Genomic DNA, 18,124 nt, shown 5'->3' with positions numbered 1-18,124 from the left:
GTCTTTATATATGTCTAGGTCCCCTGGAATGTCTTAACCACTGTCCTCTGCTGTATGTAGAGCACAAGTATATACATATAGGGAGCAGTTTTGTGCACCTCTATGCCCATATTATGTAAATACGGGCCTATTTTGCAGCGGTCATATTTGCAAAGGGGGTGTACACAGGTGTTGAGTCTGGATGGATTATTCCAGTAGTGTGTACTTAATGGAATATTGTAAAGTACCTGCAAATCTTCAGCATTTAGGTGCTATATTTACACCAGCTCTGTGGCTGCTGTAGGGTCAGGTCTGAATACCATGCACATTTCTACTCTGTTAAAGCTAGTATTCTGTAAAAAAAGTAGGTGCCTATGTTCCTTCATAGAATAGGCTCCTACCAGGCCCCCGTTACGGAACTGTCCTTACAGTGCTTAGAAAGACACTTGGATGTTTGACACATTTAAATGCTTTTTGAATATTGGGTTCAAAGTATATAGTTCTGTTATCCAAGTGACAGGATGACATGTTACAAGTTGGCTGAACACAAGCTATCAGAAGGATGGTGGCAGAAAACTTGGCATTTTTCTCGTCTCCTTTCCAAAGGAAAACATGGTTTATATCATGTGTCCTAATAATATCCTAGGCCACCAGATTTTCCAGACTTGTCCGGATGCCAGGACTTGAAACAGGAATGTGTTCTGTTGGATTTGGTTTAGCGAGTGCATGCACCTTGAAAAGTAGGCTCTCTTTTTTTTTTATTTTTTTTTTCTGGGTGGACTGCCTTGTTTTGTTTTTGACCTGGCAGTTTTCCCTCTTCCTCCCTCCTCTTTCTCCTTCTCTTTCTCTATCTGTTTGAGCTTTGGAAACTGCCTTTATTTAACTACTAGTAAAAAAAAGGCCCGTTTCTGACACAAATGAAACGGGCGCTAGCAAGGTTTTCCTCGGAGTATGTATGTTTGTGAGAGTGACTGTGTGTGAGAGAGAGAGAGTGAATGTGCGAGTGTGTGTGTATGACAGAGAGAGAGTGAGACTGGGTGAGAGTGTGTGTGTGTGAGAATGAGGGTGTGTGCCATGGGCCCCCCTCCCTCCCTCCCTCCGAGTTCCAGGGGACCCAGTTTCAGGTTCCCCCCTCCCTCCCTCCCTACCTCCCTCCGAGTTTCAGGTTCCCCCCACTCCCTCTCTCTGAGTTTCAGGATCTCCCTCCCTCTGAATCTTACAAGTCCCCCCTCCCTCCCTCCCTCCCAGTTCCAACACCCCTCCCTCCCAGTTCCAGCACCCCTCCCTCCGAATCTTACAAGTCATCTTCACTTACCAAGTCGGGGTTACGGCGGCCGTCAGCAGCGGTAAAAGGCGTGCAGGCTCGGCCCTTCTCTCTCTCAGCTCTGGTCCGCCCTCATTTCCTGTTTCCGCAAGGGCGGGACCAGAGTTGAGAGAGAGAGAGAAGGGCCGAGCCTGCACGCCTTTTACTGCTGCTGCCGGCCGCCGTAAACCCGACTTGATAATTGAAAATGACTTTTAAAATTTGGAGGGAGGGGGCCTGGAACTGGAAGGGAGGGAGGGAGGAAGGGAAGGACGACGACACCCTCATGCGTGTGATGTGACATTCCGTTGCCTGGCAACTCTGCAGCGTTCAGTTCCACTGATTGGTCACAGCTGTTTGTGATGAATCTGGAAGTACGTGATGTCAATTCAGGAGATGGATACAGGCTTACAGAGAGCACGAATGCTTCAAGGCTTCACTTTTATGGAGTCAGCTTCAGAACGTTGGAGGTGCTTTTTATTATATAGGATAATGTATTGGGCCTTCATTTGCAGATACCTGTGTATTTTTTTACTACTTGTATAATTTCCCTCCCCTTCTCCCTCCCACTCCTAAGTTCATTCAGTTATTGTATCAAGGGGCCAGATTACAACTTGCTTAGATCCCAGTACATGTGCATCCTGAATGTGACCACTAGGTGCTGCTGTTGTATAAGAGCTGAGACTCCCTCCCACCCATGCTTCAACACTATCCATAAAGAGAGTAATTCTATAATAGGGTGCTTACTTGGAGCCTATTCTACTAAAAAAAAAAAAGAGAAAAATAGGCAGCCACTTTTTTATAGAATACCAGCACAGCATGTCAAGAACACACACTCCTAGACTCAATCACTTACATGGCTTTAGAGCTGGTGTAAATGATTGACTGTGCCTAGATCATTAACCACTGTGTGCATAGATTGTAAGATTCTATAATTTACATATGTAAATGTGTGTCCCACCTATGGGAACGTCCACCTGTACACAACACACCATCACAGTGAGGCTCCATTTCACAGAATGCCAGTACTGAGGTTCTTGGCAGTGTCCTTATAGGATTACCCTTATTCCCCCAGATTCTATGTAGTGCAAATCCGGACGTATTCTGGACTTGTGCGCACAACTTAATTAGTTAACAAGCCAGTCAGTGCTGATAATTGCCAATTAAGCAATAATTGACACTAATTGGCATTAATTAGAACTTACATGCCCGACTGGCCAAGTGTATTCTGTAACGTAATGCATGTAAATTCTAAGTCGCATAGTTGAAAAGGGGGCGTGGCCATAGGCATGGAATGCGCAGGTTGTGGGCGTTGCACCAATATATGGGCTTGGTGGTAGAATATACCCGGTCAGTGCCTAATTTAGGTGTTGGTATTTACACAAAGTTTTACTTGTTGTAACAGTCCATGACTAAATTCGGTCATGAGGATGGTTGCAAGGTGTATTCTGTAAACCGCATGGAAATTTAGGCGTATTTTAAAGTACACCTAAATTTAGGCATGTTGGGTATTATTAGGAAAGGTATGGAAAACAGGTGTGAGGATGTTATAATGCCGTTGTATCGCTCCATGGTGCAACCGCACCTTGAGTATTGTGTTCAATTCTGGTCGCTGCATCTCAAGAAAGATATAGTAGAATTGGAAAAGGTGCAGCGAAGGGCGACTAAAATGATAGCAGGGATGGGACGACTTCCCTATGAAGAAAGACTAAGGAGGCTAGGGCTATACAGCTTGGAGAAGAGATGGCTGAGGGGAGACATGATAGAGATATATAAAATAATGAGTGGAGTGGAACAGGTGGATTTGAAGCGTCTATTCACGCGTTCCAAAAATACTGGGACTAGGGGGCATGCGATGAAACTACAGTGTAGTAAATTTAAAATAAATCGGAGAAAATGTTTCTTCACCCAACACATAATTAAACTCTGTAATTCGTTGCTGGAGAACGTGGTTAGCTTGGCAGAGTTTAAAAAGGGGTTAGACAGTTTCCTAAAGGACAAGTCCATAAACCACTACTAAATGGACTTGGGAAAAATCCACAATTCCAGGAATAACATGTATAGAATGTTTGTACGTTTGGGAAGCTTGCCAGGTGCCCTTGGCCTGGATTGGCTGCTGTCGTGGATAGGATGCTGGGCTCGATGGGCCCTTGGTCTTTTCCCAGTGTGGCATTACTTATGTAGTTATGTACATAATGTATAGAATATGCCTAGGCGTATTTTTTTCAGCACCAATTTGTTTTTAGGCATGATATATAGAATATAGACTATTGTGTGTGTGTGGTGGTGGTGGTGGTGGTGGGGGGGGGGGGGGGGGTAGGAACAGCAAAGTTGTCAATATAACAGTGATAAATGTTATAAGATGCCTAGTTTAGATTTGTTGATTAATAGGCCTAAACTAAAAGTATAGCAGTGATGGTGATGGTCATGGAACTCGCATGTATATTTGGCACATGGGTTTCTGCCAGGTAGTTGTGACCTGGATTAGCCAGACCAGGGTAAGATGGACCATTGGTCTGACCCGGTATGGCTATTCTTATGTTCTTATCTAGCACTGTTGACTATCTGTATAATGGCAGTGTGTATACATACTAAATGCTGTGGCAGGCATTTAAAATGATGACCACCACCACTGGACATTACCCCAAGATATAGTGACCTGGGTCAGTGGTCTGTTGCAGTGGCTGCTATCTTGGGAAATGTATAGCTACTTACAGATGAATGTACAATCCCCACATTCAATTTCTGAAGTAATAAAACCTCTTCAGTTTATTCTCTCGTGGTTTTGCTTTCCTTTGCTGATGTTGGTCCAAGATGCATTTTGTAAGCCTTGTGGGTTTCTCTCCCCAGCCTGGCCAACATCCCACTGACGCCTGAAACGCAGCGTGACCAAGAGCGACGGATACGACGGGAAATTGCCAACAGCAATGAGCGCCGACGAATGCAGAGTATCAATGCTGGCTTCCAATCCCTGAAAACACTCATTCCACACACAGACGGAGAGAAACTCAGCAAGGTTATAGTGTTTCCATAATGTGTGTTTGAGGGGGGGGGGGGGGGGGGTCACCAAAGGATTGCAACTGTCCTCGCACTCAAGGTGCTTCTTTATTAGGCAGCATCCAGCTGCATTGAGTTTTTAACAGACAGAGAAGGAGAGCGAGTGAGAACTAACTACTATTAAGCTTTTTTAGCACAAGTCATCTTTGCATCTCTCATTATCCCCAGGCAGCAATCCTGCAACAGACGGCAGAATATATCTTCTCTCTCGAGCAGGAGAAAACCAGACTACTGCAACAGAACACACAACTGAAGAGGTTTATCCAGGTAACGTTACTTTTTCTGTCCTCCTTCTGGCTGTGCTCCTTCTTTCATTCTCCTCTTTCCCCAGGCTGCCTCCCCCTTGGTGCAGTGGTGTTTCTAATCAGAAATATATGGGGTGGCAATGGGGGCAAGCCAAAGCAAAATTCTGCACTTCATGCCCTTCTCCCCAACCCCCTTCTTTAAATTAGCAAAAGAAGACACCAGATCCTTGTATGCATAAAGAAACTCTTCCCCTCTGGTTAGTTTCAGCTTCCCGGTAAAACTGCCATTATAATTGATAAGCTTTATTTAGTAAATTCTGTGCGGTAGTGGACTATGGATTTTCCATAGGATTACACAGAATCTCAGTATAAATCCTGTATCTCCAGTTCTGTATCACAAACTCCATATTTCCCAACAGTGGAGCTATCCCGTTAAAACACGTCATTCAGATTGTGATTATCAGTTCAGGAGCAGCACATGTTGCTTCCACTGCCAGACACTTTGATTAAATCAGATGGATGTGGAGACCTATAGTATTGAGCATTTTTATTTCGGGTGCAAAGGGCCTGCTTTCAAATAGGGCCAAACACTTTTCAAAATAACATAAAACCCTACAAAAATATATTCAAAACCTATATAGCAAACTTACCAAACCATAAGAGTCCTAATCCATCTATGAAAAGACAGTGCTATAAATATTATACTGGCCCTAGAGCACCAATCTACCTACTACTGGGAAACTAGAAGTAGGTGTATTGTTACAGATTCTTAAACATGACATGAGTGCAGAATCCTGCACCTTTGTCACATGCAAAATATGGATAAACCCTCACTCGATACAAAACAGGGAACTACAAAAGGCATGCAGATAACAACTAAAATAGAGACCCCCGCCCAAGAAAGCCAGACACTATAAGTAGTGCAGTACCGGTAAAAGAGAAACAAATACATTCTTGTCTGTACTCTGGAGAACACAAAATTAGAAAAGATATACATTTCCCAATCCTTTAAAAGTATCAAATTATATTTTTCGTTTCTACCTTTTTTTTTTAATGTCTGGGCACATTATTTCTAATTGGGCTGGTCCTAGTCGCTTTTCCACTTTCCTTGTGTCAGTCTTCTCCCAAATTCTTTTCCAGGTTTGCCTTTCCATTTTTTTTCTTTCTCCTCTTGTCTTCTTTTCCTTCTCTACATCTGTCTGCCACTGGTATTTTTCTTGTGTTTTTTTACCCCGCTTTTTTCTGTGTTTATATCCATCCATTTGATTTTACCCTAATTCTCCCTTTCTTTCGCCCTCCTCTTAGTCTTCTCCTTTTCACTTCTCATCTACTTACCAGTTTTTCCCCATCTACCTCTCATCCCCTCAGTACTCTCCCTTGCTCCCTCTGTCTCTCTCCTTCTCCAGTTTCCTGTTCTCTCTCTCTCTCTCATCACTCATCTTCTCATCAGTCCAGCTCCATCCCTGTCTCTCTTTCTTTCCCTTGCCTCCAGGCTATTCCATCTCTTACCCTCTACTCCATCTTATATTGCCTCTCTTTCACTATCATGTTAACCCCATTTCTACCCTAATTCAGCCTCTTTGAGACCTCTCCCCTTCTTCTCATACCCCCTCCCCATATACCCATCCCTTTTCAATGCTTTTCATCCCCTTTCCTGTCTTCCAGGTCATTCATATTATGTTTCAACCTTTCCCCACACTTTGCCCCCCCTCCCCCCATTCCCATTTCATACTTTCATTCATTTTCCCAATCTAACAACACATCCCTACTCAAACCTACTAATTGTCAAGTCCTCCCTATCCCCTCAAAATTCCCTCTCCATCTCTCCCATCCATAAATTGCTATTCTTCCACACAATCACCAAGTCCCATCCATCTTCTGCTCTGCCCACCTCCCCCAAGTCCCATTCATCTTATACTGTTTCCAGGGTTTCCGGTCAGTTTGATATTTCTTTTCTCTCCATGTCCACCATTAATCCCTCTGTGTCTCTATCTGTCCTAATATCTCCCCTCTGGGTCCTTGTCCTTATCCGTCCCCCAAGTTCAGCATCTGTCCTCTTTGTCTTCATATCCCTGTGTCCAGCTTCTCTCCCTCCCTTCCAGTTTCCTGCCCCTCCCCACAATCCAGTATCTCTCTTTTGTTCCTTCCTCCATCTTTAGGTTCATTGTCTCTCCCCCATCATCCAGTCTCTGTTTCCCCTCTGCTCATCCCTCCCATCTCTGTACCTCTTTCTCCCCCCCTTCCCTCCGTGGCTCCAGCATCTGTCCCCCTTTCTTCCCCACCCCTTCATCCGATCTCTCGCCTATCTCCTTTCCACTCCACCCCCCCCCCCCATCTTGCATCTCTCCCCCTTCCCATCTCTGAGATCAGACATCTCTGTCTCTCTTCCTCCTCCCCATTCCCCATTGGTGTGGTATATTTCTCTTCCCCCTCCCCCTGATGTGGCCCCACATCTCTCTATTCCCTTCCTCCTGTTTCCCCCCTCTAACCATTCGGTATGTTGCTGGCAATGTTAGACATTCAAGTAGGATACCATCAACCGGCTCAAGAAGTATTCTCTGCATCGCGTCGGCCTACGCAGGAACAGGAAGTTGCATGATATGGCAGTGAGAACACCTCTGGAGCCAACTGGCAGTGGCCTGCCTGAATGTCTGATGCTACCAGCAATGTACTGGATGATTGGAGGACCACTGGGGTGGGGTGGGGTGGGAGGGTAGAGGAAGGGAATAGAAAGGAGGTTTTGGTCTGTACCGGGGAGAGAAAGATAAACTGGATCACAGGGGGAAGGTGGGTGAGTTTTAATGACCCACGGATCACAGGGGGAAGGTGGGTGAGTTTTAATGACCCTCATGCCAGGTAAAATTGGGGTGGCAAGCCATATTATTGTCACCCCGTAGCAATGCCTATGTCTGGCTGTCCTTTCCTGTCACTACCCCTACTCCCTCTAGCTTTGTCCTTTCAACGGCTGTTGGAGAAGGGCTGCTAAAATGGTATACAGATGGCACCAAAGCTCTGCAAAAAGAGATAAATATCAGTTGGTGTACCTCAGGGATCTGTCCTGGGACCTCTTCTTTTCTCCATCTATACTTCTTCCCTTGGTACTCTGATCTCATCCCATGGTTTTCAGTATCATCTTTATGCTGATGACTCCAGATCTACCTCTCCACTCCAGAAATCTCAGCCGAAATCCAGGCCAAAGTATCAGCCTGCCTGTCTGACATTGCTGCCTGGGTGTCTCAGCGCCATCTGAAACTAAACATGACCAAGACTGAGCTTCTTATCTTTCTCCCTAAACCAACCTCTCCTCCCCCATTCTCTATTTCTGTGGATAACACTCTCATCCTTCCTGTCTCTTCAGCTCGTAACCTTGGGGTCATCTTTGACTCCTCCCTTTCCTTCTCTGCATATATTCAGCAGACTGCTAAAACCTGTTGTTTCTTTCTCTATAATATCAGCAAAATTCGCCCTTTCTTTTCTGAGCACACTACCAGAACCCTCATTCACACTCTTATCACCTCTCGCTTAGACTATTGCAACTTGCATCTCACAGGTCTCCCACTTGGCCATCTCTCTCCTCTTCAATCTGTTCAAAATTCTGCTGCATGACTAATATTCCGCCAGTGTCGTTATGCTCATATTAGCCCTCTCCTCAAGTCACTTCACTGGCTTCCTATCCGTTTCCGCATACAGTTCAAACTCCTCTTATTGACCTATAAGTGCATTCACTCTGCAGCTCCTCAGTACCTCTCCACTCTCATCTCTCCCTACATTCCTCCCCGGGAACTCCATTCACTGGGTAAATCTTTCTTATCTGCACCCTTCTCCTCCACTGCTAACTCCAGACTCCGTTCCTTTTATCTTGCTGCACCGTATGCCTGAAATAGACTTCCTGAGCTGGTACATCAAGCTCCATCTCTGGCCATCTTCAAATCCAAAGCTAAAAGCCCACCTTTTTGATGCAGCTTTTAACTCCTAACCCTTATTTACTTGTTCAGAACCCTTATTTTATCATCCTCACTTAATATTCCCTTATCTCTTGTTTGTCCTGTTTGTCTGTCCTAATTAGATTGTAAGCTCTGTCGAGCAGGGACTGTCTCTTCATGTTCAAGTGTACAGCACTGCGTACATCTAGTAGCGCTTTAGAAATGATAAGTAGTAGTAGTAGTAAATATACCCTAGTATAGGAGTTCTCAACTTAGTCCTCAGGACACACCCAGCCAGTCAGATTTTCAGGATACCCACAATGAATATGCATGAGAGATCTGCATGCACTATCTCATGCATATTCATTGTGGGTATCCTGAAAACCTGACTGGGTTGAGAACCTCTGTCCTAGAGCAAGGGCATACAAGTTGTTTTTTTCAACAGTGGGTTTCTACTCCTCAGAATGTGAATTTCTTCTGAAATTATGATGTCAGGATCCATCATATAGCTCCAAAATGCTTCAAAGTCATGCCTGCTAGCTAACTGGGTAACACATTTGCTAAAAAGTGGATTGCATCTCAAAGACCTGTGAGCTACATGTTGGATGCCCCTGCCCTAGAGGAGAGGCTAGGCTAGGGACACCCAAATACCTTAAAGGTCTAAATAGTGTAATAGTAAGACACTAGTAAAAAAAAGCCCCGTTTGTGATGCAAATGAAACGGGGGCTAGCAAGGTTTTCTTCTGTGTGCATGTGGGAGTGTGTGTGTCCCTGCTCTCTCTCCCCTCCTCCCTCTGAGTCCTTCATTGTTACAGAGAGAGCGATTTGATTTCCTGCTTTGCTGTTTTCCTTCACTGTTTGTGTTAGAGAGAGAGAGAGCGAGGGCGGGGCAGACACTCATGGGGAAACCGGATATCTCTCCCCCTTCACACTTCCGGCTGGAGGCTTCATAGAACGTTGGTGTTGCCTTTTATATATAGAGATATATTTTCAGTGGAGAGGACATCTAGAACAGGGTTGTCCAACCTCCAGTTGGGTTTTCAGGATTTCCCCAATGAATATGCATGAGATCTATTTGCATGCAGTACCTCCATTGTATGCAAATAGATCCTATGAATATTCATTGGGAAAATCCTGAAAACCCGACCTGGCGAGGGCTGAGGTTGAATACCCCTGATCTGGAACAACGAAGGTAGATGCAGGAGTAATATCAGAAATTGTTTCTTCATAGGCAGGGAATGGATACACAGTAAAGTCTTTTTGGGATGGTGGTGGAATCAAAATATCGAAATTTAAAAAGGCGTATTGCCAATTACTATTATATTTCTACTAAATCTTGGGTAGGTGTCTCTAATCAACAGGCTGCTTGTATTTTACGTTGTAGCATAGTAAATGACAGCAGATAAAGACCGAAATAGTCCATCCAATCTGCCCAACAGTCACACTCTTATCAAGTCATGATTATACCAACAATGAATGTGATATAACTTACTTGATCATTGTTTCTCTTTGGCAATTTCTGGGACATAGACCATTGAAGTCCGCCTGGCCTTCTCCTTGGTTTCCAACTACTGAAATTGCCATTGAAACCCACTCCTGCCTATCCAAATCCATCTTGTCAATTGTGGGACACAGACTGTAAAAGTCTGCCTGGCACTATCCTCACGTTCCAAATTACTGGGGTTTGTCGAAGCCCTCTCCAGCCCATCTTAAACTATATTGCCATATATGGGACTCAGACCATACAAGCCTGCCCAGCACCGGCCTTAGTTCTTCACAGCCAGAGTCACCATCTAAAGCGTCACTCGACATGCAAACACACGTGCAACCATTTAAGCTTTTTATTTTTATTTTTTTTTATATCATTTTCTAATTAGAGATCCTCTTTGTTCATCCCACATCTTTTTGAATTCTGTCACAGTTTTATTTTCTCCACTACCTCCACCTCCCTTGGGAGGGTATTCCAGGCATCAACCACCCTCTCAATGAAAAAGAATTTCCTGTCATTACACCTGTCTACCACCCTGCAACCTCAATTTGTGTCCTCTAGTTTTACTTTCCCTTCTCTGGAAAATATTTGTTTCTATATTAATACCTTTCAAGTATTTAAACATCTGTATTATATCTTCCCTGTCCCTCTTCTCCTTTAGAGTATACTTATTCAAGTCTTCCAGTCTCTTCTCATATGTCTTTTGGTGCAAGCCCCATACCATTTTTGTCGCCTTCCTCTGAACCACTTCAAGTTTTTTTACAGCTGTAGCAAGATATGGCCTCCAGAACTGAAAACAATACTCCAAGTGGGGTCTCACCAACGACTTGTACAGGGGCATCAACACCTCCTTTCTTCCGCTGATTACGCTTCTCTCTGTACAGCCTAGTATCCTTCTGGCTATGGCCACAGCCTTGTCGCATTGTTTCATCGCCTTCAGATACTATGATCCCAAGGGCTCTCTCCCTATCTGTGTATATCAGCCTCTCACTTCCTAGCACATACTGCTCCCTTGGATTTCTACTCCCTAAGTGCATCACTCTGCACTTCTTTGCATTGAATTTAAATTACCAAACATTAGACCATTCTTCTAACTTTTGCAGATCCTGAAAGTTTTCTAATCCCACCGGGGTGTCCACTCTGTTACAAATCTTAGTATCATCTGCAAAAGGGCAAACCTTACCTTCTAACCCCTCGGCAATGTCACTGACAAAGATATCAAACAGAATCGACCCCAGCACTGAGATCAAAGCCTAGAATTAATTGAATTTCTTGAGGATTCTACTGATAATAAATCAACTAGAGCCACCCCTTTGGTGGTGATCTCTACAGATAAAGACAAAAATTTGTTCTTGAGATCTTACTAAAAAATAAATAAATAAAAATTCCCTTTTTTTTTTTGTGCCAAAATACAGTTGTTTCCTGATGTCTCGTGTGACACAGGTTCAAAGGAAGGCTTTTCTCCATTGAAGTCTAGGATCCTGGCTTTAAATGCTACTTGTTCTCTCAAGTTCCCATGCAAGTGTGTAGTCACGTGGCAGGGAACTCTTTATGTATTTCACGATCCTACTCAATTAGAAAAATTTGTGGTTGATCACTTTAAGCAGTAATATTAAGGATTGTTGTTTTTTTTTTAATTTTATAGAAGTCTTTATTGAACTTTGCAAAATCAATACAATAACCACTCTATGCTCAACAATATACAATGGCACACAGGATTGTTTTTTAAGGGGTTTGTCTAATAATAAAGCACTCTGTTGTGAAGAGGATTATTTACCTTCTTGATTTGTTTTATTTTTCTTTTTGACCTGTTTCTTCTTTCTCTCCTTGATGTGGGCTAATAGAATTGGAATTATAATTACTTTTATGTATCTCTATTTGAGATTTGTTTCTGTTTTGCTTGATATAATATGCAACATATATATAATACAGTTTTATTAATAAAAAAAAAGAAAAAGGCCTGGGATGAGCCCAGAGAAAGAAAATGGAAGAGAAGACGGGAAGCAGCAGGCAGTCTGTGGAAGTATAAGTAGTGCTTCTCATCCCTGTCCTGGAGGTTTTTAGGATTGCCACAGTGAACATGCATGAAATGGTCTCTGCTGTACGCAAATCTATTATATACAAATCTCTGTTATGAATATTTGTTGTGGTTGTGGTAATCCTAAAAATCTGACTGGCATGTTGTAACTCCAGGAGAGGGTTGAGAGTAACTATTACAATGGGAATTTGCTATGAATTTATCTTGTTGGGCAGACTGGATGGACCGTCAGGTTTTTATCTGCCATCATCTACTATGTTACTGTGGACCCTAACTTTTATCATATTTTGCTTCTCTCCCACCTCACCAAAGCATCTTATAGCTTGGGCTGTGCACTTCCGCTGTTTCCTGCTCTTTTGGTTTGGTTGTGTCCTTCCCCTAACCAGTCCTCCCTTTGCTTACAGGAGTTGAGCGGCTCCTCACCCAAGCGGCGGCGGGCAGAAGATAAGGATGAGGGCATTGGCTCCCCGGATATCTGGGAGGACGAGAAGGCGGAGGACCTGCGCAGGGAGATGATAGAACTGCGGCAGCAACTGGACAAGGAGCGCTCTGTCCGGATGATGTTGGAGGACCAGGTGATTGGCTGCCTGGGTTATAACTCTGATGAAAATGTGATGATTGGGCCAGTTGTACGTTAAGCTTTTCATTGAGTCTATTACTGACACACTTTTACTACGATGTCATTTTCAGGCAGGAGGAAGCGGCGGTGGCTGTGACTGTATAGGAGAGTTTCTCTTTTTAAGCAAAGATACCAATACAGTAGATTGTGTTCATTCTGGTATAAATCGTGTATCATTTGTATACGGTAGTGCTTGTATCTTGGGGTTGCTTTATATGTACCCAGCATCCAGTGCCCCCTAAGTGATGTCCTTCTGGCCTCCACCCTTTTCATGGGTGCAGCTGGTAATAGGAAGGGGTGGGCTTTTACTTTCCACCAACCAATGGTGTGGGCTGCTCTCTCTCTAATTGGCTGGCAGGTGCGCTCCCTGGAAGCTCACATATACCCTGAGAAGCTGAAGGTGATCGCGCAGCAGGTGCAGCTCCAGCAGCAGCAGGAACAGGTGCGACTTCTGCACCAGGAGACCATGGAGCGAGAGCATCAGAGCCAAAGCCAGGTGAGCTCTCATCCTGCTGCCCAGAACCCTGGCATGCTGCTCATAGCTCCACCAAGTACCACCACCACCCCCCCCAGCTCCATATTACTGTCTGCCTCCCACAGACTTCATTGCCACCCTCATCACCTCCTTAAAATTAAAGCAGGCGAGTTTTTCCCCAGCCTTCTGCCAGTCACATCAGCACATTTGCTGAGACACCTTAGTTTGAATTCCCTTTTCTAAATGTAGAATATTTGATGGCTCAGTGGAACAGTTACATCTCCCTGACCAGTCATCACTAAGCCAGGGGAGGAGGTGTAGGTTCCGTATTCATAGCTGGATCCTGGCATGACCCCCTACTATGGTCATTCGGTCAAGAAAATCTAAAAGCAAGAGAGTGTGGAACTTCCACCCCCCTCCCATCCCATTAACTAGCTTAGAGAGATACTTTTTCTCTCTTGTGCCCTGTGCGTCTAATAAGAGAGATCACTGGCTGTTCTTCTGCTGTGTATTTGATCAGTTGCTTTTTTCATACCACCATGTCAGTCTGTCACTTCTCTCATCTCACTTTATCTGAGGAGGAAAGTAAATTGCTCTATTTGATTTGCATTGTGATGTATTTGTGGTGTGTTTGATCTTTATATTGGAACATATAGATAGAAGTTTGGGAGGCGCAGCCCTTGTCATGCAGCAATGAAATGCTGCCCCCTAAAGGCTGTTGGTGTGCCCTGCTATCCCGATAAATTATTATCATGGACCCAGTCAAACTGAGGGGGTAACGTAATAAACTGTGATGTCTTTTAAGTACAGCAGCTTTTACTTCTTATTTTCTTGCGCTAATCTTATTCCTGGTGTAGTAACATTTTTCTTTATTTATTTGGTGCAAGTAAATCAAAAGTAAAACTACTGCACTAAAGAGAGGATGGCAGGCAGGTTAAAAGCTAAATCTATAAGTGCTTTTATGGTGGTTGGGGTGGGGGCACGTTTTGGGATCAGGTTTTACTCTGTAGTGCTGAATCTACTCCAACCCTGAGCTGGAGTAAAAAGGTGCAGTATGAAAGCAAAAGGTCATCTAAGGTAAAGGGTGTTTTTTTTTTTTTTTTTTTAAGCACTTCACCACAAATGATTCTGTATACCCAGCCCCTGCCCCTCTCTCCCCAAGTTGTCTAAGAGGAAGAAGACTCTCTTCCCCTGGTGCACTTGACAGAGGGAGACCCTTGACCAGGGTGCTGTGGCACCGTGGTCTGATGAGGTTTCCAGTGGTGTTCCTTTTCTCCCAGTGCCATCTTGGAAAATGGTGGTACATGACCCCTAGCAGTATGTCTAGGAGTTAGTCTGACAACTTTTGTTAAGTACGGGGATCAGGGAGTTCAGGACCCTCTGGTCACCAGCAATCTTTAATGGACTTTTTTATTGTTCATTTGTTTATCTTCCTCCTGGTTAGCCAAACCTGTTAGCCCCGTGGAGCAGCTGTATTTGAACTAGGTGGGGGAGGGGGAGGAGTTCAAAGGGAGGGGAGATGCTGGAGCAAGGGTTGGAGGAGGTGAAGAAATAAAGGGCTTGGAAACAGAGGAGAGGGAGAGAGATGGTGGACAATAGGATGGAGGGAGGCAAGAGAAAGGGAAAGAAGTTGGATACAGGGTTTGGAGGGGACAGAGATACAGGATGGGGGGGCAGTTGTGAAGAGAAAGGAAGAGATGGTGGACCTGGAGATGGTGGGTAGGAAGGGAGAGATGCTGGATGGGAGGGCAGTCTGGAAGAAAGAAGTTCGACCTGGAGATGTAAAGGAGGGAAGGGAAAGGAAGAAATGTTGAGTCTGGGGGTGGAAGGGAGGGATAGATGCTGAAATGGGATGGAGGAAGGAAAGAGATGCATTAAGAGGATGGGAGTGAAGAAGAACAAAAGAGAGGGAGTAATGTTGGACCATGGGGTGGGGAGAGAGAGAAGGAGAGGTGGACCCATGGGAGGGCAGGAGGAAAGAGAGATGGAAGAGAAAGATGCTAGCTAGGGGGTGGAGGGAGAGGGACAGGGAGATGTCAGGCAATGAGTCTGGGGTGGGCTACAAGAGAGGGAGAGGAGATTCTGGGAATGGTGGAGTCGTGGGAGAAGTCAAAGGTGGGTGGCAAGATGATGAGTGAGAGAATAGTGAATGCAAAAGTAGAAATGTGGTAATGGGGAGTAGGTGGAAGAAAATTTGAATGTTGGGAAAGGAGTGAGATGGTAAATTGGAGAGCTAGAGACTGAAAGGAGATGGAAAATTGATAGGTAGCTGAAAATTAAAAGGGTGTGAGAGTGAAATTTTGAGTGGACAGAGGCAGAAAAGAAAAAAAAGGGAGGAAACAGCTGAAAGGGAAAAAGCAATATGTTACAGACGGGTGTAGTGAGAGAATGGAACAAAAGACATGACATTGCTGATCTGCTTTTAGTAATCTGTAACTTGTCGTTAGTCATTTGTAGTACTTGAAGATTGGAGAGTGGTCAATGTAATGTGACCACTCTCCTCTACTGCTAATTCCAGACTCCGTTCCTTTTATGATTCAACGTTGTTTTATTGATAATGGATCATAACACATAAAACAACATAGAGAAAATGGGTACAGTAAGAATAAGATTCGGTCAGATCATCATCAAATTTTGCATTATAAACCCCGCCTCCCTCCCTTTTCCATCCCTACCCCGAGTCTACCCATTCATTGATGACCTAACACCCTTATCTCCAAAAAGCTTATATCAAGACTTTACATGTGACTAGAATTATCTATCAAACCAAATATTGCCGATGAACCTATCGATAACCCACAACAATGACTTTATGATCTAAACATTTCTTCCTCCCAATCCCTTCTACCCTTCTAACCTACTTTACCGAACCAACCCATAAGAAAAAATGAGCGTGAAAGAAAAAGGAAAAAAAAAAAAAAAAGGAATTTTCCTAAACAGGTCCCGGGAAAAGAGACCCCCCCCCCCCCCCCAATTACCTTCTGTATCTTTCATGAAAGTCCCCAATTAATGGCATCCCTTTCGATTCTATTTGGCCTGCAAATTAAAGAGAATTCAACAACAAGACTCCTGGCCCTATGCGGAAGGGACTCCACATACACATCCCACACCGCCTGAAAAGTTTTTTTCAGACTCCGTTCCTTTTATCTCGCAGCACCTCATGCCTGGAATAGACTTCTCGACCTTGTACGTCTAGTTCCGTCCTTGGTCGTTTTCAAATCCAAGCTAAAAGCCCACCTCTTTAACGCTGCTTTTGACTCCTAACCACTACTCACTTGCCCTGTACCCTTTTATCCCCTCCTCTTTAATTCCCTTACCTCTTAGTTGTTCTGTCTGTCTATCTGTCTGTTTGTCTGTCCTACTTAGATTGTGAGCTCTTTGAGCAGGGACTGTCTTTTTATGTATGATGTACAGCGCTGCGTATGCCTTGTAGCGCTATAGAAGTGATAAGTAGTAGTAGCAGTAGTGACGCCGATTTTTAAAAAGGGTTCCAGGGGTGATCAGGGAAATTACAGACCAGTAAGCCTGATGTCAGTGTTGGGTAAGATAGTGAAAAGGATTATTTATTTATTTGTTACATTTGTATCCCACATTTTCCCACCTATTTGCAGGCTCAATGTGGCTTACATAGTACCGGAGAGGTGTTTGCAGACTCCGGTGTAAACAAATACAGATTGATGTTGTGGTAAGAATAACGTTCATGTGGTACACCCACATAAGGGAATCGTACATGGAAGGGGTGCATGATGTCCATTACATATTTTAGGAGAGTAGGAGAGATCAGGCATTTATGTTGGATTGGTAGGGTATGCCTTTTTGAACAGGTAAGTTTTTAGTGTTCTCTGGAAGTGTAGATGGTCGTATGTGGTTTTCAAGGCTTTTGGTAGTGCGTTCCACAATTGTGTACTTATGTAGGAAAAACTGGATGCGTAGGTTGATTTGTATTGAGTCCTTTGCAACTTGGGTAGTGCAGGTTTAGGTACGTTCGTGTTGATTCAGATGTGTTTCTAGTTGGTAGGTCGATCAAGTCTGTCATGTATCCCGGGGCTTCACCGTAGATTATTTTGTGAACCAGTGTGCAGATTAATTATCAACCCAAAGAAAAATGATAAGCTTTTACAGACATCTGCCTATGGCAACATGATGATGTAACAAATCCATGAACACATCTTTGTATTTTGGGGAAAAATGAGGTTTCTTATGTATTTTACATGAATTACTACTACTAATAATTTCTACAGTGCAACTAGATGTACGCACCACTGTACACATTATGGTGGAGATTCTATATATGGCACCTAAAAAATATCGGAGCTGAAATCAGTGCTGACCAAGCATATTCTATAAAGAATAAAATTGATGAACACATAAATAGAAGCATAAAAAAAAGTGCAAAGAGCCTTCAATAAATGGGACAAGATCTTTATTTGCACGGTGTAGATCAGTCACGCAATGACATGACACGGGCCATGTTTGGTGCAAAAGCGCCTACCTCAGGGGTCATATATCTTCTATAATTCTTCAATAAAGGTTGCCCGCCAAAGGCACAAGAAAAAGGTCCTTATCCCAGAATTATGCTAGAAATCAAGTGCAGCATAGCTTACTTAACGTTAAGGAACATATAAATAAACATGGTTTAATGGGACAGAGTCAGCATGTTTCAGCCAAGGGAAGTCTTGTCTCGCCAATTTGCTTCATTTCTTTGAAGGTGTGAATAAACATGGATAAAGGTGAGCTGGTTGATGCAGTGTATCTAAATTTTCAGAAAGCTTTTGACAGAGTTACTCATAAGAGACTCCTGAGAAAATGAGTCATGGGATAGGAGGCAATGTTCTGGTGTGGATTAGGAATTGGTTATTGGACAGAAAGCAGAGGATAGGGTTAAATGACCGCGTATACTATAATGCCTCTGTATTGCTCTATGGTGTGACCTCACCTTCAGTATTGCATTCAGTTGTGGTCGTCGTATCTCAAAAAAGATATAGTGGAATTCGAAA

General features: G+C 43.8%; 1 protein-coding gene across 2 annotated transcripts in view; it reads left to right on the top strand.

The window, feature by feature from the left end:
- The window catches only part of TFAP4 (transcription factor AP-4), a 75,421-nt gene that overhangs the window by 41,008 nt on the left and 16,289 nt on the right, over nucleotides 1-18,124 (top strand). The window contains exons 2-5 of one of the 2 annotated variants that reach the window (XM_030211741.1): nucleotides 4,133-4,298; nucleotides 4,508-4,606; nucleotides 12,438-12,608; nucleotides 13,011-13,148. In XM_030211741.1, the coding sequence (XP_030067601.1) occupies nucleotides 4,133-4,298; nucleotides 4,508-4,606; nucleotides 12,438-12,608; nucleotides 13,011-13,148 (574 nt within the window). The remainder of the gene's footprint in view (nucleotides 1-4,132; nucleotides 4,299-4,507; nucleotides 4,607-12,437; nucleotides 12,609-13,010; nucleotides 13,149-18,124) is intronic. The other variant, XM_030211742.1, reaches the window with a different exon arrangement.

This window comes from Microcaecilia unicolor, chromosome 8 (genome assembly GCF_901765095.1).
Source record: "Microcaecilia unicolor chromosome 8, aMicUni1.1, whole genome shotgun sequence".
NCBI lineage: Eukaryota > Metazoa > Chordata > Amphibia > Gymnophiona > Siphonopidae > Microcaecilia > Microcaecilia unicolor.
The sequence above is the reverse complement of the archived record's forward strand: the minus strand, read 5'-3'. Positions and strand labels throughout refer to the sequence as shown.